Raw genomic sequence first — 24,993 nt, 5'->3', positions numbered from 1 at the left:
TCACCCTGTATCATTTAAACCTCTTGTAATATCACAAACGAGCGAGCACCCAGAGTAACAGACGAAATGGGTAAATAGCTAGTTACGAGTTAATATTAAATTCCAACTAATCGCTTTCTAACCCGTCCATCGGGCACCCTATATTATAGGCGAAAACACACATGCAAAAATTGCAGCTCTCGACGCGGCCTAAAAGGACATTAAACTAGACGGTTTGTTACAGTTAGTTACGACCAATGACTTACTCCGAAAAATGGAATTTTCAGTTTTTTACCTACATCTATTACACGCTTTACATTCCTGACGAAACTATATTTTTGGATTAGTTCCGCGAATCTGGCGTCTCTTCTGTTTGAAGAATTTTTTTAATCGGATTCCGGCACTTCCAATCCCGCCCAGTTTCAATAAGTTCCACCTGGGGATGGAACTCTGTATTCCTGCCAAATTTTAACTCGATACCTCATAATTTCGAACACTTACACACAGCGACTTTCCGAGCAAAAACCACCAATAGCCGACAAAATGGCAGCCGATGTGTGATCGAATTAGTATAGAGAAAAACTTGAAGCCCGTAGTTCGAATGTTATCCGGCTTCAAAGACTTCCCAAAGGTCCGTTATAAAGAACAGAGAACAATTGTCCTTAACTTTATGCGTATTTTATCGGCATACGACCACAGACTTCTCTTTTGTCAAATAGTGCAATGATTTTTCGACCATTTTCGGATATAAATGTCAAAAACTTATTTTTTCTCGACCAATTATGCTTTGGTAATCTTCAGGTTTCAATTTTCTATCTTGGACCATAACGTAAACTTCAAATATTATTACCATCATCTAGTCTCAAAACTACATTTCCGAAGTATTGCTCGTGAAAAAATGAAAATATTAACCAAAATCGATTAATCCAAAGTTATCAATGTAACGCAAAATCTGGAATACGATACGGAGTATCTTCTGGGGACTGGTCAACTGGATGGGAAAATGGATGTTTTTATGGTCCAGAAACGGGCAATAACATCCATAGCAGGTGTCTCTTTGAGAGACATTTGCAAACCTTATTTTAAAAATTTTAAAATTTTGAACTTACTATACCTGTGTTTCTTAGATGTGTGTGTTCAAAAATAAAAACTCTCTCTTCAAACACTCAGACATCCAAATATAACTATCAGTAGGTAGAAGAACAAATTGTGAATTAGAAAGAAACTATAAGTCAAAACTAAACGTGGTACATTCCATTAGTATATTATGCAACGAAAATTAAACACTCCATCCGTTGCGCTCCGATCATGCCAAATAAGCTCGTGACCCAAAAAGTTTACCAAACGTGTTGCATACTATACTTTTTCTACGACCGTTAGTTTTTGAGGTACATTTTTACAAAACAATACGATAACATTCACTGACATGACCGTCAAAATTGACAAACGTCAAAATTCAAGCGGTGCGGTAAAATCTCCGAAAACATCCGATTGCTCCCAGACGTGTACGGTAATATCCCGGAAATGTCCGAAGAGGTTCGGATCCGTAGGACAAGAAACTCAGGTGGTAAAGTGACGCTTTCCGTGTGCTAGATCGGTGTGTAATTATGTATTTTACACAACTAGAGTAGAAAAAAACTTTATTAGATGTTTTAGCCTTAAGTATTTTAAACCTTTTTGTGACAATTCCTACACATTTGAAAACCATTTTTAAAAAGCAACGCAAAATCATTGTTACCACGGTAAAAACAACTCCAAACAGGTGGTAATCTTTCCTCCGTTCTCTACTCATTATATTAGGCTTGTTAGTTTAACCAATTCATTTTTATTTCACTTTGAAATGATTCATTCAAGATAATCATCCAAATTGAACCGTATAAACTAAACTGCTAAAAAACTAAAGATAACGCAGCGTAAAATGGAGAGATCCCCATGCTTGGTGTTTCGTTACGTGACCATATAAGAATTGAAGAACTACGCAGAAAAACAGGCGTGACCGATGTGGTCGTATATATAGCAAAACTTAAATGGAAGTGGGCTGTACATGTGACTCGCATGCAGGATGGCAGGTGGATAAAACGATTACTGGAATGGAGGCCCAGACCTGACAGAAGGAACAAAGGGAGACCACGAACTCGCTGGACAGATGACATTAGAAAAATTAGTAAAAACTGGATCCGAAACGCGAAAAATAGAGAGGTATGGACTCAATTAGGGGAGGCAGTGGACACAGAGGGCTGATTGATGATGATGATGATGATGATTATGCGCTACGAGTGTCTATAGTTTTGATAGTAAAAATGTTTAAATGCTATCACACAAAGTTCTGGCACGATTATAGATAGCAAACCATTAATATTAATGCTTTACACTCGGAAACATCCAGCAAATATTCCGCCCGCAAGCTAGCAAAGTATTCCGGAAATACCTCCATTGCTTTTGCATGCGGCGTGCATATTTGCCCTTTCGCCAGAGATATTATTAAGACGGCAAAGAAACTTTGACATTTCGTGTATATTTCTCGCACAAAATGCGGATTTAAATTAAATCACGATACTCATCTACAGCGAAGTATGAGGCTAATGAAAAGTAAATACATATACCTAAATGGCAACCAACTGCCGTAGTTGTTCATATTCACACCTTCATTAAATTAATTTTTCAACTTCTTAAATCCTCAAGGCAAAGTATCAAATTCCAACTGTAAAACATAGAGAAGGGAACACAGATTGTTCTGGGGACGTTTTTCTCGATTTTACAATACAAAGAGGTAACGGAAAATACAACGCTGTCATTTGTGGAACAATTAAGACAATGGTCCGAAACTCGCGTCCAGGTTAGTGAAAGAATGGTTTAAAGAGAAAAACTTAACTGTCCTTGAATGGCCATCCCAATCGCTAGATCTCAACCGCATTGAACATCTTTGGGGTATCTTGGATAGGGGCATTCGAATGCATTCCAATGTTAAACATTAACTCTTTGGTATCATTGAATCAGAGACGTCGCAAATTCCTGCAGAAACTCGTCAAAAATTCCTTAGATCTATGTCCAGAAAATGCCTGGCCGTCTTAGATGCCTCGTTATTATTCTACAAAATATTAATAATAATAATAATTAGTATTTGTGTAAAACATTTTTCATTTTTGCATAAGTTTTTCCTAGGACTGGATAGGATAGGATAGGAGTGGTCTATATCAACTCCTTAAACTCAATTTAAAAATATATGCGTATAAGTGCGTAATAAGATAAAAAATAAAAACATTATCTTTAAGATATCTCCCTTTTGGATCAAACTTCCTTTATTTTAAACAAAGGATTACTTCTTAAATTTGTCGCATTTGTTGTGCTTTATGTGCATACATTTGTGCAAATGTGTGCTTACTAGTTTGATACATAGACGATTGGTAACAAACCTATAATGCTACTTTTTATTTATTTAAAGTAATTATTGTAAACTTACAAAAAGGGAATTCTAGTCTTACGCATATTCATACTTAAGCATACATAATATCTTACTATATACAGAAATTACAAAATAAAAATATTACGGCAATTTTAACAACAAGCGAGGTTAACGATGTAAATATTAGCGTTAGAATTTTATTAATTATTGAATAAAAAGAGAAACCTAATAGCGCACTACAGATAACTGAGCCGCGAGCAAACAGCGTTTATGCTCTCCACGAAAGTTGTTAGGGTTAAATCTTTACGAAAAGGTGAAACACTATTATACACTACAATAGCATTATAAATAATGATATGACCAAGTGAGGTTAATAGATAATGAGCAATAGAAAAATTGTTAAAGTTCCGTAGATCGCCGTGATTCGTAGAATAAACCTACAACAAGCGTTTTGTAAGCAATTCATAGTATAGACATCAATTCAAAGAAACTTTTTTAGGTAATACACTATACATATACGATACAACGGTTTCAATGTAGAATCTTCTCAAATCATACTTAACTTTTAGATTTGAATCAATTCTTTCAAATGATAAATATTCGGAGAAGGTAGAAATTCTATCCGGTGTCCCACAGGGATCAATTTTAGGCCCACTGCTTTTCCGCATTTATACTTCTAATATTTTGAGATCTCTAAAATTCTATAAAATTCAGGAAAGTAAGAAGCGTGTTCAGATAGTACAGAATGCATGTATTAGGTTTGTCTATGGTGTGAGGAAATTTGATCATGTATCACACTTATAGAATGATATAAAATGGCTCAAAATGAATGAGCGAAGAATCCTACATTTATCGACATTTTTGTTTAAGGTTCCTAAGGTAATCCTAATTCGCCAGTTTTCATAAAAAATCTCAGCGCTCATTTTCAAATAAAATATAAAAAATATCTTTTAACTCTCTATTAACGGACTTAACCTAAAATATCAGTACCTACATATCAAGGAGTTCCAACATTTTATAAAACCAAACAGTTCTTCTTCGATCTTATAACCTAAAAGTTACTGTAATGTATATAACTTGTTATTTTATAACTTATTTCCACAGGTGTAATTACAGTAATTTCTATAGGTAATTTTTTTATAGTATTGTTAAACCACGTTTGTGTCTGTTTGGTTCAGCAGAGTGGCCAAAGGCTAGACTTGGACAGGTATATGAAATTATTTCTTTGTAATAACTTTGTCTTGTCATATTGTTCAAATAAAATCATTATTATTATTATATTAATATAATTTAATAACGACAGGACTAAGGATTCACATATTTGAGGATCACAGGGCAAAATATGCATTTTCTTACAATCGGGAGTTTTAAGTCCGTGTATAAAGAGGGTAAGGTTATTATTTAGGAAAGCAATTCTATTCTATTATTATCTATTATTTGAGTTTAATTTTGGATTATTTTGGGACGCAAAGACAGAAATTATTTGCCAACAATGTGTCCAAGTGTCGTCTGCAAACGCTTGAATCAAAACGGTCACACCCGCTCTGAAAAGATGTGCTGTGTAATACATGTGATGTTATGCTTCATACATCCGACTCATCCTCCTCCAGTACTTTTTGAGTACGGTTGAAAATGTAAGATTGGAAAAATAACACTGCGTGACGTTGAACTAGTACTGTGGTTTTTGCGAAATCCTGACGGCAAATCGAATAAAATTTTTATTAAATATAGCGTACTGAGGCTGAACAACCCTTTCCTGTACGTTGGCCATTGTTACTGATCGATTTAAGTTGAGCGACTTTCGGAAATAACTTAATCCAGGGGAAACTAAGCGCGTTCAATACAACAATCTACAATACGCGTTATATGCTTAAAAATTACCGGTAATGAGAGCTTCAGCAGAAGCGCAGACACGCCATCTCAATCAGCCGGATTGGATTTTAATCGCGAAATAATCTGCTTAACTTCATCAAATGTTGCCATACGAAGCAAAAAAGACAAACGATTACTAAATTTCAAACACTATTAGGAAGACTGAAGACAAAGGAAAAGAAGTTGTTAGCGTGTACAAAATCCTTAGGAATGTTAAAACGTTGAGGAGAATTCACGTTCAAGATCAGATCGCCTTTGAACTAACGTTGTGTCCCTTTTGAAAGTAACACCCCTTTTCTCGTTAAATTGCAGTTACAACAGAATTTCGTAGAGATTTGTAGTAAGCATGATCTGCTTCTAAGCGTGTACGTTTATAGATACATCGGGTTCGGTTTCGTTAGTTATCATTTCTTTAATATTGTCAATGAACCAGGGAGCGTAATGTTTGTCTGTTAAAATGAAATCTTATCATATATATAATCTTAGTGTCCTAACTGAAGACCTACTGAGAACTATTGTTTGAAATTTCTGAAGGTGACAATATTAAGCTTGGTACAGAACGCATTTCCCGTTACAAGACTGCTATTTCAGATATCCTGTATACGTCTGATTTGGGCCGCAAGAGACACGAAGAACGAGCCGAATAAACAAATAGGCACACCAGCGAGGTACGCGGCGGAATATAAATTGTTATGCCTACGCTAGAAGTTTGGAACACAAATCAGTGTAGTAAGCAATACATCAGCCGGATTCTTCAGTATGTGATAAAAATAATAACACCTGCAATGTTTAGATACAAAAAATGTTTTCAGTTGCCCGTTATAATATATAATAATCCAAGTTTTCTTAGTGCTTGAATTACGAGGGCAGCGCCAAAATTTCCCGGCCTGAATATGAAAGAAACAAAGTAGAGTAACAATTTTTTATTATTTTTCAACATAATCCCCCTTAACTTCAATACACTTATTACATCTCTTTATTAACAACTCAACCCGTTTAAAAAAATATTATTTTGGTTTGTCTGCAAAATAAGCTAACACAGCCCCTTTTAACCCAATTTCGTCGTTAAACCGCCGTCCACGTAAGCCCCTTTTCAAATATCTAAACAAATAATAGTCGCTGGGGGCCATATCTGGACTATAGGAAGGATTGGAAGCCATAGTCTAAAATGGCAGCTTGTGCAACACCAGCAGTATGGACAGGTGCAATATCGTGCAAAAAACGCACGCCCCTAATCAGTTTTCCTCGACATTTTACACGTATGCAGTCTCGCACTTTATGTAATAATGTTGCGTAATATTTACCATTGACAGTGGTATTAGTTTCCTTCAAAATCTATAAAAAGAATTCCTTCGCAATCCCAAAAGATCGGCGCCATCACCTTTTTTGTTGACTGGCAGACTCTGAATTTTCTTGGAGGTGCTTCACCCTGAAGACGCCACTGCATTGATTCTTTTTTCGATAGAGAGTCATAATAGAGAACCATAGTTTCATCTCCCGAAAGGTTTTTAGGAACCCATCTTGCACTAACCTTATGCATACCTAAATGATCATGCAGAGTTCGACGGACACTTGTATCAGAATAATAAATTAATAATTAATAAAATAAATAATAAATCTGAGATTTCCTTGACCTTTAAACGTCGACCACTCAATACCACCTCTTCCACAATCGCAATTTCCGTTATGACCTCCACTGGTCGACCAGTTATTGAATCATCTTCAAGGGACTCCTGCCCCATTCGAAAACGTTTTGCCCATTCTTTCACTACAGAATACGAAGGAGAACTTTGGCCGTACACACCATCCGGCCTTTCTTTAATAATTTCAGGTGCTAACCCCTCTTTTGTCAAAAACTTTATGACTGCTCTATACTCAATTTGCGTTATTTGCGACATTTTTTTGGACACGTCTTGTTTAAAATGCTGTCAATAAAAAACTATTTGACGCAAGACTTCAATTTTTTTTTTCGCAGCCTACTAAGATATATATTTAAAAGAAGACAAAGTTTTATCGTGATACTGGAGCTGCTTCTATGTCAGGCCGGGAAATTTTGGCGCTAACCTCGTATCTGGTGAAAACAAATAGCTGCTGCATTGAATACGCAGCAATCAATCGAGTAACGCCATTTCTTCTTTAAATTTCCAAAATTAATCCCGCAATTTTTACGGCGACGGTGACGATGATGATTCATATACCAATCGCCAAGATGCGGCAAGGTTTATCAGGTGTTTAAGTTTCTTAGTGCAAAGCCCCAACTAGAATCCCGGATCATTCAAAACATGTTTGCGAACAACGAAATCTTATGTTATCTTATCTTTGTTCGCGGTTGTAGGTGCCTCCATTTGATACGTCAGGAGCGGTGAAATCAAACAATAAAAATCGTTTTGTTTATGAACGGTTAATCGCTCATTTAAAAATCAATTCAAAAAAGCGAGGTAAAAAAATACGAAAACCAAATCCGATTATCTCCATTGGTCAAACTGTCAAACTCCATATAACCACGAATATTCTGGAATAGTAAAATTAAAGTCGTCTTATCGGATTTTTGATTCTGAGTTAAGATTTAAATTATACGTGAATAACTATATGGCAAATTCCCATCTTAAAGGTATGTTTTCTCAACGACATCTTTTGTCAGGGGCTGACAAAATTAAATTGATGGACTCACTTGCCCTATGAAGATGCACAGAACCTCACTTAGTCCTGCTGATTCATAAAATTATTATCGTTTTTTCGCCTCTTACAAATCGAATTCGACATTTAATTTTCGTTTAGCAGTTTCCTGTTAATATTGATACTTTTTCAAGATGATATTGTACGACCGATATTTTCCTTTTTTCTTGTCTTTCTCTTTTTATACGATGTAGTTTTGGAAGACGATATAGAACTTTTGTGTATTTAATTACCATGGCCATAGACATACAGTGAACGGCTTAAATAATAATATATAGCTAGTACCGGTTTGTTACAATAAGGAAAGTGAATACGGGGCATCTAAATGACACCCAGATAATTTACATTTTAATTTTAATCAGATATGGAGACACTACGAGAGTTCAAGAAGTTTGCCATTTTTTTTAACGCAAAATATCCAGAAAAACCCATTACAAGATCCACAGTGAAGAAAATGAGAGAAATTTAACATAACATCCTCTACTTTCAGATCGTCCAATAAGTCATAAGAACACAAGATTAAACATTTTATTACATGTTGAAGATAATCTTAATCGTGCATCTTCTGAAGCAGCGTCAAATAATGATGTTAGCCAACGAATAGCTTTGCATATATTTTTATGAAACTATGATGGAAATGTGCAACTTAAATCCATTTATTTCACTATCAAATGCTGTTTAGTGATCAAGTCACGTTTTATTTAAATGGAACGGTATAATCCGCGAGGGATGAGAGAAAATCAAACCCAACATCCACAAAAAATGAATGTTTGGCCGGGGATTTTGAATAACAAAATTATTGGACCTTTATTTTTATATTTACAATTTCTTAAAATTTTCTTTAACATTACTTAATTCGTACTCTAGTTTCTTTTCAAAATCCAAATTAGCTTGATATGCCACATGCACACAGATTTGATTTCAACAGGATGGTGATCCGTGCCATTTTGCTCGACAAATGCATACATATTTGAATACATTTTTAGGGCAGTGGAGTGGTAAAACGGCCTCCAAAATATTTATTTATTATTTATTTTATTTAAACTCAAAAGTATATAAGGAAACACCGCAAAATTTAGATGATTTCAAATTTAGAATTAATGAAAATATCCAAGTGATGTTTTAGAATGGTTTTGGAACCGATTAGCATATCAAGAGGTTAAGTTTTCAACCCTTAATAAAATGACATGTTTTTTATTCCTTTTTTCACAATTCCATGTTGCATGTTCCATATTGCTGCAAAAAATACACAAGGAAATTTTTTTTAATCCAATGGTTTTTAAATAAATTTCTTCCATAATTTGACTTTCCACTGCATACAAAACAATGCAACTTAGCTTGGATGCTGAATTAGAATCTTTTGTAAATTGAATTTCAGCTGCCTTTTCACTTGTAAAATTAACCAGTTATGTGGATATTACCATTCTTACTTATTATGCAAAAACTTACAACAAATGAACTATTATTATTATTTAATTATATAAATGTAAATCTATAACTCAAATAATATGTACATACTACATATGAAATTGAAATCATGAATTTCAGCTAGCAGATTCTTAACTTCAGTAAAACATTTGCCCATATTTTTTGTTTTTAATTCTAAAAAAATCAAATTTGCAATTGTTTCTTTTAATTTTTATTTCGAAAGAAAACTACAAAAAAATTAGCGTTTGTTTATTTTTGTTGCTTCCAAAAAAAAACAGAACTCTCTTTGTTCCTTTTTGTTTTTTTTTTCATTTTTTTCAAAAAAGCTAAATAAAACTTTGTTTGTTGATATTTGCGTCTCATAAAAAAAATAGAAATTTTTATATATATTCATATACACTAAAATTAATAATTATCTTGTGTTTTACTTTAGAATATATCTTTAGTTTAATTAACCAAAATTTTTATTTATTTTGGAATGCGGAATTGTTTATATGTTTTTCCACTGTAAAATAAATATGTTAACAATTTTTTTTTAATTTTTAATAATAATAATTGCTTTATTTGCAAATAACCAAAAATTAACCATGACACAAAATTTTTAAGTAAGTAAAAGTTAATTGAAATAAAGGTCAGAGAGAAACGAAACAAATATTATTATATAAAATATAAAACAAAAAAAAACTGTTACTGGCATACCACTAAACTCCATAGTGCATGGTCTCCAAGTAACTAAATTTAATGGGAATAAATGAAAGGAACAGATTCGTGCCTCTTTCATTCATTCTAAATTTAAATTTTTAAGTTTTATAAATAGCAAAAATGCCATCACCACTTAAAATGCAGTTGATTGAAATTTTCAACATTTAAGTTTTTAAAAGCATAAATTTTGTCAGTAATTTTTGCCAGCTATGATTAAAATTATGACAAGTGATTTATTTGTCAAATACAAAAAAATGTAAAAAAAACAGAAAAAATTAACAAGTTGCTACGTTGTCAGATATTAGTAATGAATTTAGAATTAGAACAATCCAGTATCCAAAATATGTGGTATCTCTGTTAGGCCCACAGTTTTTGTTGTCTGCCACAGCACATTTATTAATAAACTTTGGACTGACTTAAAATTGACATCACACTTCTCAAAAAAACATAACTGAGGAGAGCTCTTCTTTTGATTATTTATGTTTACCTCAAGAAAAAGTAAATAAATACTAGGGTTTGTTGGTTTGTATTTCTTATTCTCAAAAAACTAAATAGTCATAATTAGTTTTATTTATTAATGGGAAAAAAACTAAATAAATAGAACCTTGTGTTTCATTGGTTCTTTTTTTACTAAAAAAATACATTCTTTTATTCTAAAAAAAACTTAAAAAACTTTACGGGTGTTTCTGTTTGTTTCTATTTTTTGTTCTATTTAACGGGAATCGTCGAAAACTACTTACTCTGTCGGTGATTCTCTCTTCGGTTTTGCCCCTTTTCAGCGACTTGGCTCTGATCACTTTGCTCCCGTCGGTGTCGTCCATGCTTCTTTATCCGCTCGATAATCGTTCAACGAAAGGAAGACTGTCGCGATTTTCCCGAAAACTGCATCGTTTCGAATTTCGCGCGCGCTGCAAAGAAAACGCAATAAATCGATCTCTATTTTTAGGACGCCTTTTTTTTATGGCCGCGATTAATCGGCACATTTTCACATTTTGCATATCGCGATTTGAATATTCGCACAAGGAAGAAACCTTGAAACCGGCGAACCATTCTGTTATAAAATAACATTACCTAACAGATATTTAATTTATATCGTCAATTAAAGGCCCTGATAAATTTACCTTAACGGTGAATGCGTGTCTATAGTATAACTGTTCTACCACTTCTCAAAATTCACGAAATAAAAATCGGCACAATCATACTCCCCGTTCCGTAAAGGGTATACGTTCAAGCTACTAGTTTGAGCACTGTGCCAGTGTTTGCGAGCACATGGGCCCGAGCAACCAAAAAGAAGAAGAGCGCAGGTTTAAATCAACTGTTCTGCCGATGAAGCCAGAAATTTGATTTAAATTGAAGAACAAATTTATTGCAATTTGCAATACAACCGTTTGTCAGTGGCGTAGCAATAAAAGACAATTAAAACTCACCATCATGTCATTTCATTTTGAATGTTGTGTGCGCGTCTATAGAGTTAACGAGTTCTTTTGCATTTTGTTGCAGTACAACAGAACTAAGTTGCTAGTAATGGGGAAAATGGAATAATTTTTTATAAAGCTGGGACTGCCTAGAAGAGGTGTTGCTATACTCCCTTTTTAACATACTAAAAGTCCCCAGATGTACATTTGACCAAAAAAGATCCGGCTTCTTGAATTTTTGGACAAAATCTTGTTATATCTCCAAAACTATCACATATATCAAAAAACAGCAAGCAAAATTGAAGGGCATAAAAAAATACGTCGCCCATTACCTATAGTATTAAAGACATAATATCTACAACTTTCTTAAAATATACAGTGAAAAATTGCGTATGTACCAAAAGATAATTCTAATACCTACTGCTTGACTACTAAATGCTCACTTTGTATAAACTTTATAATTATGGTTAACAGTAATTTTATCTTTAACGGACAATAAAAAATTACGAATTTTTTGTCGGGTTTCAGTTTTTGACCGACTATAGTAGGCCTACATCAACTCACGTTTAAAAAATAGGTTTGTTGAGAGGTAAAAGTAAATAACCAAATTCGTTGTTTATTTGTTTGTTTTTAATTGACGTGACGTGAATAGAAACATTGGTTAGGACAAACAAATACTTTGTATTTGAGAAAGCTCATCTGAAATTAGACAGAAAAGGCAAAATTCCAGGATTTCTAGGTAAGTAAGGATATTCATTTATAGGCTTCATGCTATTTTAAGAGAGAATAGTAGAAGAGCACATTATCAGCTACGTTGCACTTAGATATCAGTAAAATCAATAATCCTTTTCAATATTGTGTACGAATTGAGATCCTATACCATATATATAAACCATAATTTAAGGGTATATCTTCAGATTCAGAACTGGATAGGAAATCAAAAAAATGCTTTGGAATGGGGCTGGACGAAAAAAAAAATTTGTTGTGGCCTGTGCTGTCATCGAGACCGATAGCCCGGAGTTTGTGTTAGGAATGATATTTTGTTCATGCAAAGCAGGATGTAATAAGCTCTGCAGCTGCAAGAAACCTAATATATCGTGCTCCAGTCTCTACGACAACTGCTATGGAATATTTATGTTCCAATTCAGGAAAATTAATTCGTTCATGTTTCTTTTTGTATGGAAATCGCGGCTTGGCATTTCAGTTAAGTATTTTCCAAAGATTTTGTGACATGTCATTTTAATATTGCATATCTAAAATCATTCTCATTCGTGTTTTCTATTTTGCATTTATTAATAAACCCCGTTGCTTTCTGATATCACAATAACCGTTGCAAATTTTCACTATGCATTTTTTTAAAAATGTAGATATTACATCTTTAATACAATTATAGGTAAAAAGCTGGAAATACATAAATCCTACGTATTTTTGTATGCCCTGTACCGATTTTCAAGATGGCGGATCTTTTTTGAGGCCTGTTGGTCGTTCGGAGACAGTTAAAAAGGAAGTATAGTAACACCTCTTCAAGGCAGTCCCAACTTTATAATAATTTGTTCCACCTAAACATTTATTTGTATTGTAGTATTGGTGAAACGTGTTGAGCTCCTGGTGGATTATTTTTACCACCACTCAATTTTAGGTACTCGACGAGGGTTTCGCCAAACAAGTTGGCATCTTCAGAAGATTAAAACAGTTTTAATCTTCTCCTGATTGGTATTGGAGTAATAAACAATAGGCAAAGTTAATCACGGGTCGGTCATAAAAACACAATATTTGATGAATTCGGGATCACACAATTGAATAAACCGAATCCGACACACGATCTTAGTCTAACCTGTCTTAAACGAGATGTTATTGTTATATATTTCATGAGACAACGAAATCATTCAATCAATTAAAACAAAACATTGTTTAATTTAAATTTCAATGTAAGTGTACGAATAAAATATATTGTTTTATTGAACTGTAGTTTTTTTATGAACAATATCACAAGAACACTTATTTTAAATTTAAATTCAAGAGTAAGTAAGTGTACGAATAAAATACATTTTTTATTGAACTGTACTTTTTTTTTATGAACAATATCACAAGAACAGTTTTTCTAAATTTTTAATTTAAAAGTAAGTGTACGAATTAAACATACCTACTTTTTTTATTAAACTACAATTATTTTTATGAATAACATCACAAGAACACTTTTCTATTTAATTTAAATTTTAATGTAAGTAATGTAACATTTTTTCATTAACCTGGAGTTTTATGAACTTGACAAGTAACCATTTTTTAAATATTACATTTCAAAGTAAGTATACGAATAAAATATTTTGTTATATTGAACTGTAGTTTTTTTTTTATGAACAATATCACAAGAAAACTTTTTTTAATTTTAAATTTAAAAAGTCAGTAAGTCACTTTTAATGTTAAAAAACCTGAGATTGAAAAAAAAAATTCTATCACTGAAAATTATGAGCAGTGTACGTATTTTAAAAATATATAGTACCCATGCCTATGTTGGGCGAACATTTTGTTATGAATGTTTATGAATAAGTTGTTTGTAATATTGGGGCTGGTTAATTGACCACTTTTTAATTGACTAGTCAAATTCGATCAAAATGTCGACTCCATTTAGTTCTCCGAACCATACGATGGCAACGTAAATAAATATAAATTTTATTACACTTTTAAAATCATTTCAATTCCATCCAATGGTCAACTCCACAACCCTTGTTGGGTCTTCCCTTTGGCTTAATGCCCCATTCCAAATCAGTAATATTGATACGACAAATATTTTTTAATATCCATATCATCCATATAGAAAACGTACCACGCCATGTGACCTTCTGTGTAAAATACTAATTCAACATTTACGGATTCGTTTTGTTTTCCTTTTTTTGCAAAATAATTACAATTGCAGCTGTTGCTGCCAGCAACAAAATGTTGTTCTGTGTTTCTTTGGTGTGGACGAGGTTTTACATTTTATTGGATGAACATGATTCCGGAAATCAAAGGCGGGACCGGACACTTGACTTGTAAGTAATCACTGTTCTCAAGGCTTTGTGTAACGTTCCGATAGTACGAGAGCTAGCAACGTCCGGAAAAACAAGAATTTCAGGTAGGCCATTTGTTTAGATATGCTATCTCTCTCACACTCCTGGATGTCATATGGGCTATCTGGCTGGTGGTAGTGGTTGCGTTTATCAGCGCGCATCGTACCTGTACTTACTACTGTTTCTTTTTTTATTATTTTAATTGAACTTTTTGACCCATGAATCCATTATTGCCAGATATTTTCATTGTTGTGTAAGCAGTGTCAAACGCTAATTTCGAATTAAAAGAAAAATTTATTCAAAATATTTTAGTATGGCTGAAATTTGAATATGATGTTATTTGTATATCTAAAAATCCAAAATCAATTTCGCAAACAATAATTCAATTAATTATTATTAAACATTCCGCCTGACCGATCTAAAAGTGGAAAATGGGTATTCTTTTGCTTGGCGTAGAAATGGTTACCAAATAAATTTCAAAGAAAGGACTAAAAACCATTGAACTAATTTGTGGATTAACACGGAAACAAAATAATAATTTATTGTTGTACAAAATTAAGACAATGATCAACCTCAAGAATGAAAAAAAAATTTTTTCAACGGTTACGTAAAAATTAAGGTTAGATTTTATTAATCCATAATTGTATAACAAAAAACGCAGGCATCTTGATAATCATCATCATCATCTTCAACACTGTTGTCATTTTCATTGTCATCATCGTCTTTTGAAGGGTTATCGTTTGTTAATAAGTTATTACCTGTAATAGAATGAAAAATTGCTTGCGCTCCTTTCTAGAAAAAAAAACATTCGAATTTGTTTCTACATGTTCCACACTTTCAGGCTCAATAATTGCATAATTGCATTAGAAGTGTCAATTTCATGGATATTAATTTTTAATTTACTGTTGACGAGAAATTAATTTCAGATAACTTACGATATTTTGCAATTTAGGCTGTAAAACTGCTGTAACGATTTCTGTGATATCCATCAGTGTCATTAAATTATTTTCACTTTTTTAATCTATCGTCTACAATAGTATATTATGCAACAAGTGCGGTAAACGGCATTTGACTTACGAGTTTATTTGACACGAGCGGAGCGAGTGTTTAATAAACGAGTGAGTTAAAAAGTTTACCGAACGTGTTGCATACTATACTATTTCTACGACTGTTAGTTCGAATACATTCATTGACATGACTGTCAGAATTGACAAACGTCAAAATTCAAAGCGTGGGAAATATCTCCGAAAACATCCGATTGCTCCCAAACCCGTGCGGTAAAATCCCGAAAATGTTCGAAGTGCCTCGGATTCGTGGAAAACGAAACTGACGTGGTAAAGCGACGCTTCCCGCACGCTAGATCGGTGCGTAATGAGGTATTTTACAGACGGGAGTAGAAAAAAGTTGTTATTAATTACTATTTCGCAATCTCCAAAAAATCTGACGTTGTCTCAGAGATTCAACCAGACCATTAAATAGCTCAACCACTTGGAAACCGTCGGAAATATATAAAACTACCCCCAATAATGAAATACCCAAAAATTCGTTTTATTTATTTCGGAATCTCAAAAAAATCTGACGCCCCGGATATTAAAGAGCCATTTAGGAGAGCTTCAAAATGATGTACTGTTCAACCAGTTCCGATGGGGAAGACATAAAACTGACCCCAATAATAAAATACCTAAATATACGTTTTGTTTATTTCGCAACCTCCAAAAAATCTGACGTTGTTAAAGATATTCAATTAGACCATTAAAGAGCCACTTAGGAAAGCTTCAAAATAAAATATTACTCGACCACCTCGAAACTGTCGGGAAGATATAAAACTACCCCCAATAATGAAATACCTAAGTATTCGTTTTATTTATTTCTGAATTTAAAAAAATCTGACGATGTCAAAGATATTAAATTAGACCATTACTTAGGAGAGCTTCAAAATGATGTATTGCTCAAACCCCTTGAAACGAAATGCCCAAAAATTAATTATTAATTGGAAACGTTCAAAAAACATTTATCAAAGCAGTCAATTATAGGTTTAACAGACCATGACAGGACATTACTACTCTTATTATTACAATTTTGTATTAGAAACGTTTTTGCTGGTATCCCTTTTGTAAATACGCTTGCTAATAGCCTTATGGACTCGCAGTTTTGTATAAGTTTAAACGTTTAAACTGTTTCGGAAAAGGAAGATATCAGGAAGAAGAAAGGAAGGAAGGGAAGGGCATGTGAAGGAAGGTGACGTGAATGATCTAGTGACTAAAGAATTACCTTTGGTTTTTGCTTTCATTTTGGTTCATATGTTTGCTCTTGTATTCCTGCAATAGTGTGGTGGTAGAGATTTGGTTTTTGACTCGAAATTTACCCGACTTGTTAATTTTATCTGTAAATTTCATTTTTATATTTATTTAGTAGCTTATAAAAAGTTTTTACGCACAAATTTGAGCTTTTGGGATTAATAGCAGTTGCATGTTATGTTTCATTATGAAATATTTGCAGTATAGGGAACACTAATATCCGATAGAGCACTAAATTCTGTAGTTCATGCCGTTTAGAGTAACAGGGTGGCCCATTTAAAGAAAAAAAATTGAATCGTTTCCGCAGTAGGAGCAATAGCTGGTTGTACAATTTTTTAAAATAATTCAAAAACCTAAAGAGATAGGTATATACACTTTTTGAAAATTAATTTAAAAATCCATAGCAACAAAAACTGATAAAGTACAGGGTATGCATTTTAACATTTCAAAACTAATTTTAGAGCATCTCATTTTGAAGCCCTCCTGAGTGGCTCTTCAATAGTCTGCTTGAATATTTGGGACAACGTCAGATTTTTTTCAGATTCCGAAATAAATAAAACGAACTTTTGGGTATCTCTTTAGTTTCATATCTTCCCGAGGGTTTAAAGGTGATTGAGAAATGCATCATTTTGAAGCTCTCTAAAGTGGCTCTGCAATGGTCTAATTGAATATCTGGGACAAGGTCAGATTTTTTTGAGATTGCGAAATAAATATCATTATTGGGGTAGTTTTATATCTTCCCGACGGTTTAGAGGTGAAACTCTCCCAAGCTTTTCTAATTCATTGTCTATCTGAGAGAACGTCTGATTTTTTTGAGAATGCAAAATAAATATAACGAATATTTGGGTACTGAATCATTGGGCGTAGTTTTATATGGTCCCGACCGATTCGAGTAGGTCGAGTAATACATCATTTTGAAGCTCTTCCTAAATGGCTTTTCAATGGTCTAATTCAATATCTGGTGCAGCGTCTGATTTTTTTGAGAATGCGAAATAAATATATCGAACTTTTGGGTATTTCATAGTTGGGGTAGTTTTATAACTTCCGACCGTTTCAAGGTGGCCGAGTTTTTTTGAGATTGCTAAAGAAATATGACGAACTTTTGGGTATTTCATAATTGGTGTAGTTTTATATCTTCCCGGCTCTATCAAGGTGGTTGAATAATACATTCTTTTGAAGCTCTCCTAAGTGGCTTTTCAATTGTCTCTTGGACAACGTTACATTTTCTCGAGATTACGAAGTAGTAATTAAATTAATTTATTTTTTGGGGTAATGCGAAGGGAAAAGGGGTTATTTCCTGTATAGCAACATTGGACATGGTTTTTGGGAGTTCCTTTACAATATTTCCGTGCTTACTTTCCCGGCATTCAAACAGGAATACGATTTTTTAATTAAGGTAAATAACGAGCTGGTCCACTGTAATATTCGCCAATCCGAATCCAAATCCATATCTTACTTCAACCGCGTATCTCATAGGGCTGACATGAAGCGGACTTTTGCAAAACGTAGCCACACGTTACAATAAATAGGGCAGGCGAACGAACAACAATAATGCAAAATTAAATCGGTAAGCGGCAAAAGAACAATGGGGTGGCGATGCATTTAAAACCTCTTATTGAACAAAGGAGCATTGTGTTTTTTGCTATATTTTTATCGATGTTTCACACACGCCCGATAGTTATGCCGAAAGAACACCGGCAAATGACGTCAGTGTGCGAATCGCCAAATTTGAGGCGAACAAATGGAATATAAAAAGTACTCAAAATGCCAAGCTCAAGATTGTCCAACACATAGAGAATGTAGAAGATACTTGCTAAAATTTAAATGCGTCATTTTATGCGGGGCGCTTCTGGACTACCAAAAGGAGTGTATTCCAAGTCAATGTTTTGGAGTGGTGCTGCGCCAATTGCGGGATCAATTGAGCGGAAATTCGTATATAATCATTATTTATGAAGCAGCTGCAACGTCAGCAATTATTTTTAAACCCTATTGTTGTCGCTAAAACAATGCCCGACATTAGCGTTGTTACGAAACGAGTCGCAAAAACAGAGCAAAACATTTCCTAATAAGGGACTAAATGTTCCACGCTGAAAAATGTCGTTGTCAACAATGCCAACAACATAGAGCTAGCTAGTCTTGAAGAAAGGAAAAATCTAACTCACCATGGAGATTGATCTGAAAACCAAAAACCCCTATCCTGCAAACCGAAGAACAAAAATAAATGGTCCTACTAACTAACTAACTAACCAACAAAAAAAACCTGAAAGGGGTCAGTTTGAATAAGCATGCGGTTTCTGGCTAATTTGGTAGCAAAAATATAGTGAAAAAGCATAAACGAAAAAAAAAAACTATTTTCAGGTTAAAATTCTACCTCTGTTGAGTTTGGGGAGTAGACACTTCCAGTATACAAAATATTTGGTTAGTATTTGCAGCTTAAGGAGAGGACTTGATTTTTTTGTTGTCGGACACCAACAATTACTAATAAACTTCAGACCGACTTAAGGCTCCCTCCCTTTTCAAGCCAAAATATTTAAACATTTTACAAACAATTTGTATACTAACATTTAACATCTTTTAAATATTCAGGTTTTTTACCATTCTCTTTGGTTTAGTTTGGGAAGAGTTGAGTTCCTTTCTAAACACATATTCTGTATGAAATTACGGAGGGGTAAATCATGCGTGAAATTTAAACGTATTTCGTTGGAGTTTTAAGCACACCATTAATTAAAACATCTTTAAAAAATAAATTAAAATAATAAAAAATGAAAAAAACAATTTTGAAATAAATAGTTTTAATTATTGAGTAACCAATTTGGACAAATGTTATTGTTAAATCGCTAATTAAATTGGGATCTTCAATCCCGATATTGTGGAATATTCACTCAACCCAGTGATTCGAAATTATTTCTATATATACACTATCAGACAAAAGTAGAGCAACATCTTCAAAAATAAGATATATCTAACACAAGTCCCAACATTTGAGGACATTAACGTACGCTATGATTTATTGATGATGACAAACAAAACAAATGAATTTATTTAGCGTATTAGCGACGTGTCAAAAATAGAGCAACATTTCTAAAATTTGTTCAAAAAGACGCTTTTAGTAAAAGTAAATGCAAAAATAACTCGTGTTGGGTTTATTTTGTGCTAAGTTAACCATTTGTGTGCAGGACTAGTTATGCCAAGAAGAATTCCAATTTCAAAAGACCTAAAGCAAAGAGTAGTAAATGCATTTATGGAAGGTACCAATCAAGCTGATATTTCAAGACAGTTTATGTTACCTTGGTACAGCGTATCTAGAATAATTTCATCGTATAATGACAGAGGACACTTTAAAAAATTTCCAAAATCGGGAAGACCCAAAAAACAACGGTTCTTACCTCTCCATCTCAGGGTCGTGAAAAAGAAACGCATTAATTAATTAAATTCGTAATTTAATAGTGAGGTAAGACAATGCCTAGGCTAGCTCATTAACAACCGAGAAAAATTAATAAAGTAGAAAAGAAAAAAATATACTAAACCAAAGCCAGGTTGGAAGGCGGTGAAGGGCACCTCGGTCAGTCCCGGAAGGTGGTAGGTAGGCGCCACGTGATTCGAAAAAGGTAGACTTATCAACCCGAGGTTCCAACCCGTAAAGGAAATAAACAAGTGAATCACGAACAATAATTTATTTCCTTCAACCTGGTGGTAGGTGTGAGTGTCAAATCTCACCTTCAAGTTTTGGCGGTGCAAAAGAATGTAAGACACTATAATTTAAGACTATAAGTTCCGCAAACCGTTCTTGAAGAGAACAGGCCACTTAAGCTACCCAAACCTCAAGATGTCCCGAACGTTACACAGCTGTCTGTCACTATCCCGGGAACCAAGCCAAGATGGAATGGTGGCTCAATGGGACAGCCGCAGGTGGGCAGTCCCAGTTAACCCAGCAAAGTCCGTCCGGAAAGCCTGCTGCTCGATAAGGGAAACTCCACAACTAAACATGTACCCAAGAGACAGCATACACTGCAAGACACCAAGTCTGGTCTGGTATTCCGGTGAAAGAAGAAACCACGTGGAAGGTTTGCGGGAAAACGGAGCAACAATACGGACAATACTAATTAAAAAAAAAAAACCCTAAAACAAAATCGGCATAAATTGAGGAACACTGATTAGGTGGCGAAATGGTTCCAAAAGGTAACTTACCTCGATTCGAGGGTTTTCTGGAAATGTGGGGCAATGACAATTCTTTTCAAAATCCCTCGTTGAGGAAGATTCCCATTCCAAACTCCAAATGGATCCAAAAGTATGGGAAATCATAAATTAGTGACCAATTCACATATCCCCCTCTTATTGGGGTAGCACTACCGGCTCAAAAAGAAATTGGTCACACAAAAGAAAACCTGCCACAACCCCAAGCTTCAAAAGCTAGCGTACAAAATGCCGGACGATTCAGACAACCAGTTTTATTAAAAGGCTAAACGGCACAAAAAAATTAGAGGGAAAACGCCACTCTTGCCAACCTAGTCGACGGTACGCCGCCAGTAGAAAGAACAACCGAACTATATCTGTGGTGATGGCCGTATGGCCCGTGCCAAAGAATCGAGGTTGCGTCAACGAGATCGAATTACCCGAACGCTATCTATGGTGGCGACCGGACGGTCAGTCACAGAAAATCGAGGAAGAATAGGTTAAAAAACAAAACAATGTTTACTAGGCTCGCCAAGGAATACCGAAGCAATGAAAAGCAAATGTGGTCCCTAGTCTCATAGGGTGACAGATGATAATGGTTATGACTCCTTCTAATGCGCAACTAATACTCTGTTTTTTGCATTAGTATCTCTCAGTAAACCGGTGTCACTTAAGAGAAAACCAAGCGAACAAGGGGCCACGCACACAGCCGTTGCAGCATAAAATATTTATGGTTCGGCAACACAATCGGCCGGGGAGTACAAGTCCGAAACTAAAGGAACCGAGTCTACAAAAGAACGTGTGTTCAAATCGCAAAATCGATATGAACCTAATAAACAAGAATTTTAATGGTTAAGAAGCACTCGCCAAACAGCAAAAGGTGAAGGAAATGGACAGTACAATTAATTCTACAAGGTACTAATAAAATAAACCCGTTACTTCGCAAATGTGCCAGCACTGGTACTTTAAAAATGCTAAATTTTACCATTGAAATATGAAACCGTCACACGGTTTTGACTGACAGGCGCATTAAAAAAATTGCTCAACAAGATACTTGGAAGTTCGCACCTAGAATAATTGCCGAAATTCCAGAAATTACGGTTGGTATACGAACTGTGGAAAGAAGATTAGTAGGTTCAAAGTTGTTCAGTAGATGGCCAGCAAAAAAACCGCTATTTTCATCAAGAAACAGAGCAGCAAGGTTGGCCTTTGCACGCCGGCATTTAAACTGAACCATCAATGACTGGAAAAAAGTTCTATTTAGCGATGAAACGTGATATAAAATATTCAATTTTCATGGAATGGGACGTGTGAGGCGACCAATTAATACAAGGTTTAACCAAGTACATAACACCTACAATTAAACATGGTAAAGGCAGTGTTTTTTTATGGGGATGTTTCTCATGTATGTCCTATACACTTCATTAATGAGACAATGGATTGATTTGTTTATAGGGAGATTATGCAAAATGTTATGCTCCCTTTTGCAGAACAATGATCCAAAACACTTCTCTCCTCACAACTCGTTCAACAGTGGTTTGCAAAAAACAATGTTAGAGTTTTGCAGAAGCCGGCACAGTCGCCAGACCTTAATCCAATTGAAAATCTCTGGGAAGAAGTAGAACGTCGCATTCGTACACAAAAGTTTCCAAATAAAAAATCGTTGATAGATAAAATTAATGAAGTTTGGACAAATCTTCCAGAAAATGTCACTCAAAAGTTGATAGAGTCAATGCCGCGCCGTTGCCAGCAGGTAATTCTCAATAATGGATATTCTATAAATTATTAAAGCATAATTTTAATTATTACTATTGTACTAAAATGTGTGTTTAATGTTTTTTTTTTAAATAGAATACAATACTGTTAAATACACCTTTTTGAAATAAAATAAAATAAAACACTGTTAAATACAATTTGTTGCTTTACTTTTGTCGCCTTCATTTTCGTCAAATTTTATATTAATTATTATTTAGCTTTCACCAACTAACTTAAGGTACACCCAAAGAATTTTATCATAACTAGCAAAAAATATGAACCAAATGTTTTTTTATTTAAAAAATACTACAAAGAATTGTTTTGTCCGATAGTGTATTAATAATTATCAAAATTTCCTAAATATCTTAAACATCCTTAACTTTATAAAGAAAAAAAATTACGCGGATGGACCTGCCGATGAATTCGGAAATCAACTAAATCTTTGTGAAATCCGTAAAATCTGCGAAATCCTATCAATGTGTGAAATCTGGTGTACTAGTTATGGATGGTGATTTACCCTCTCAATGAACTTGGATCTACGAAATGTTCAGGTAACATTGGAAGAAAGGACCTAATCTTTCCACTATACTATACTACTATAAATTAACCAAAAAAGTTTTGGTTAGTTTAATTAATTCTTTTCTACTTTAACCGCGACCTCTAAACATTCGTTCGTTCGAGGAAAGCGCGGAGTGGTTTCTATCAACTTAAATTCAAATTCTTTAGAAAATTTTAAAAATTCACTACGAAACTACCATATTTAGAAAAAACTTGTTTCAGCTTTTCGATTATTACTAGTTCAAATTTCAATAAACCTTGAATAATAAGCGTTAAGAGTGACATAACATTTTCCTCATTTCTATCATTAATACTAATAGAATAGATTGGTTGTTTGTCCACATTTCTATTTTCTCTTGCCGTGGACGAAAATTACTGTCGAAGATGTAATTTGAAAGCATTATTTAATGGATGTTACGAAAAAACTTACTATACAAAACAACACAATGCTATAGTTATAACTTTGACCTCCAAAAAATCAAACTAGCCTTTTCTCTCTGCTTATTTACACTTTTTTCTTTAATAAAGTGCTTTATTTATATTTCATATCGAAACACTATTTTTTTGGTAGATATCGTCCAACGGAGAAATCACCATCCGAAATTGGTACACCAGATTTCACACAACCATATGATCTCACAGATTTCACGGATTTCACAGACATTTTATGGATTTTCAAATCATTTTTACGAACAAAAAACCGCTACTATGAAACCTGTTGCTTTTTACAAAACTTCTGGATTTCTCCTGCGTCGGTTTTTGCTTAGTCGAAATTACTGACGTTTCGCCAATCATCCTGTTGGCTTCTTCAGAGATGGACTGAAACCGGAAGCTCTGAAGAAGCCAACAGGATGATTGGCGAAACGTCAGCAATTTCGACTAAGCAAAAAGTGACGCAGGAGGAATCCAGAAGTTTTACGGTAGCCTGTGGAAGTTTCTTTGAAAAATGAAACCTGTTTTTAAAAAAGACCATCCAGTTGGGTCAGTGTAAGCATTAAAAATAAGAATAGTTATTGAATAGGTAAATAAACCAATAAATAAAATAGCCATAAAAATTTTATTTTTATGATTTTTCAAACTTCTGCCTCTAAACTTTTTTTTAAATTATCGCATCACACACAGGGTGTCTCAACGGAGATGTCCACTTGCAGTTATTTTAAATCTAACAATTATTCCTCTTTTAAATTATTTGCCTTTATAACTTTAATTTAATTTATATAAAAGCGCATGTTTAAAACATTTAGGGAAGAATTTTGATAATTGAAGCGGGAAATAATTCGGAATAGTTGGGTTGAATGAATATTGCAAAAAATATACATTAAAGATGCCATTAATGAAGTTCGTTTAGTTTAACAATAGTATTTCTCGAAATTGGTCACGATCTAACGAAATGTTACACCTAAAGACGCCAATCTACAAACAACTAAAAAATATATATTTAATAATTTCGAATTTTTTTTTTATTTAAATTTGTTTTCATTGATGGAAAGAAATCAAAACTCCAAGGATTTTACAAATATTTCAGGGATTTCACAGATTTAACGGTTTCACCCCCTTTGAAACAGAAGAGAATTTTCCTATGATCATGTGACAAACGATGGATCAGTCCGTTATTGAGATGATCAGTTACACGGATATTTATTTTCTCCTTTTAAAATATAAAATCACTTTAGGTAATGTTGCGTGCG

General features: G+C 33.9%; 1 protein-coding gene across 4 annotated transcripts in view; it reads right to left on the bottom strand.

Annotated features, from left to right (window-relative positions):
• LOC132706372 (mitogen-activated protein kinase-binding protein 1) overlaps window positions 1–24,993 on the bottom strand; it is a 147,947-nt gene that overhangs the window by 121,578 nt on the left and 1,376 nt on the right. For all 4 annotated transcript variants that reach the window (XM_060677665.1, XM_060677670.1, XM_060677669.1 and 1 more), the window contains exon 2: window positions 10,801–10,968. In XM_060677665.1, coding sequence (XP_060533648.1) covers window positions 10,801–10,881 — 81 coding nt within the window. In that variant the 5' untranslated portion in view covers window positions 10,882–10,968. The remainder of the gene's footprint in view (window positions 1–10,800; window positions 10,969–24,993) is intronic.

This window comes from Cylas formicarius, unplaced genomic scaffold (assembly GCF_029955315.1).
Source record: "Cylas formicarius isolate icCylForm1 unplaced genomic scaffold, icCylForm1.1 PGA_scaffold_8__14_contigs__length_24414737, whole genome shotgun sequence".
NCBI classification, from domain to species: Eukaryota; Metazoa; Arthropoda; class Insecta; order Coleoptera; family Brentidae; genus Cylas; species Cylas formicarius.
This window is presented reverse-complemented; position numbering and strand designations above follow the sequence as displayed.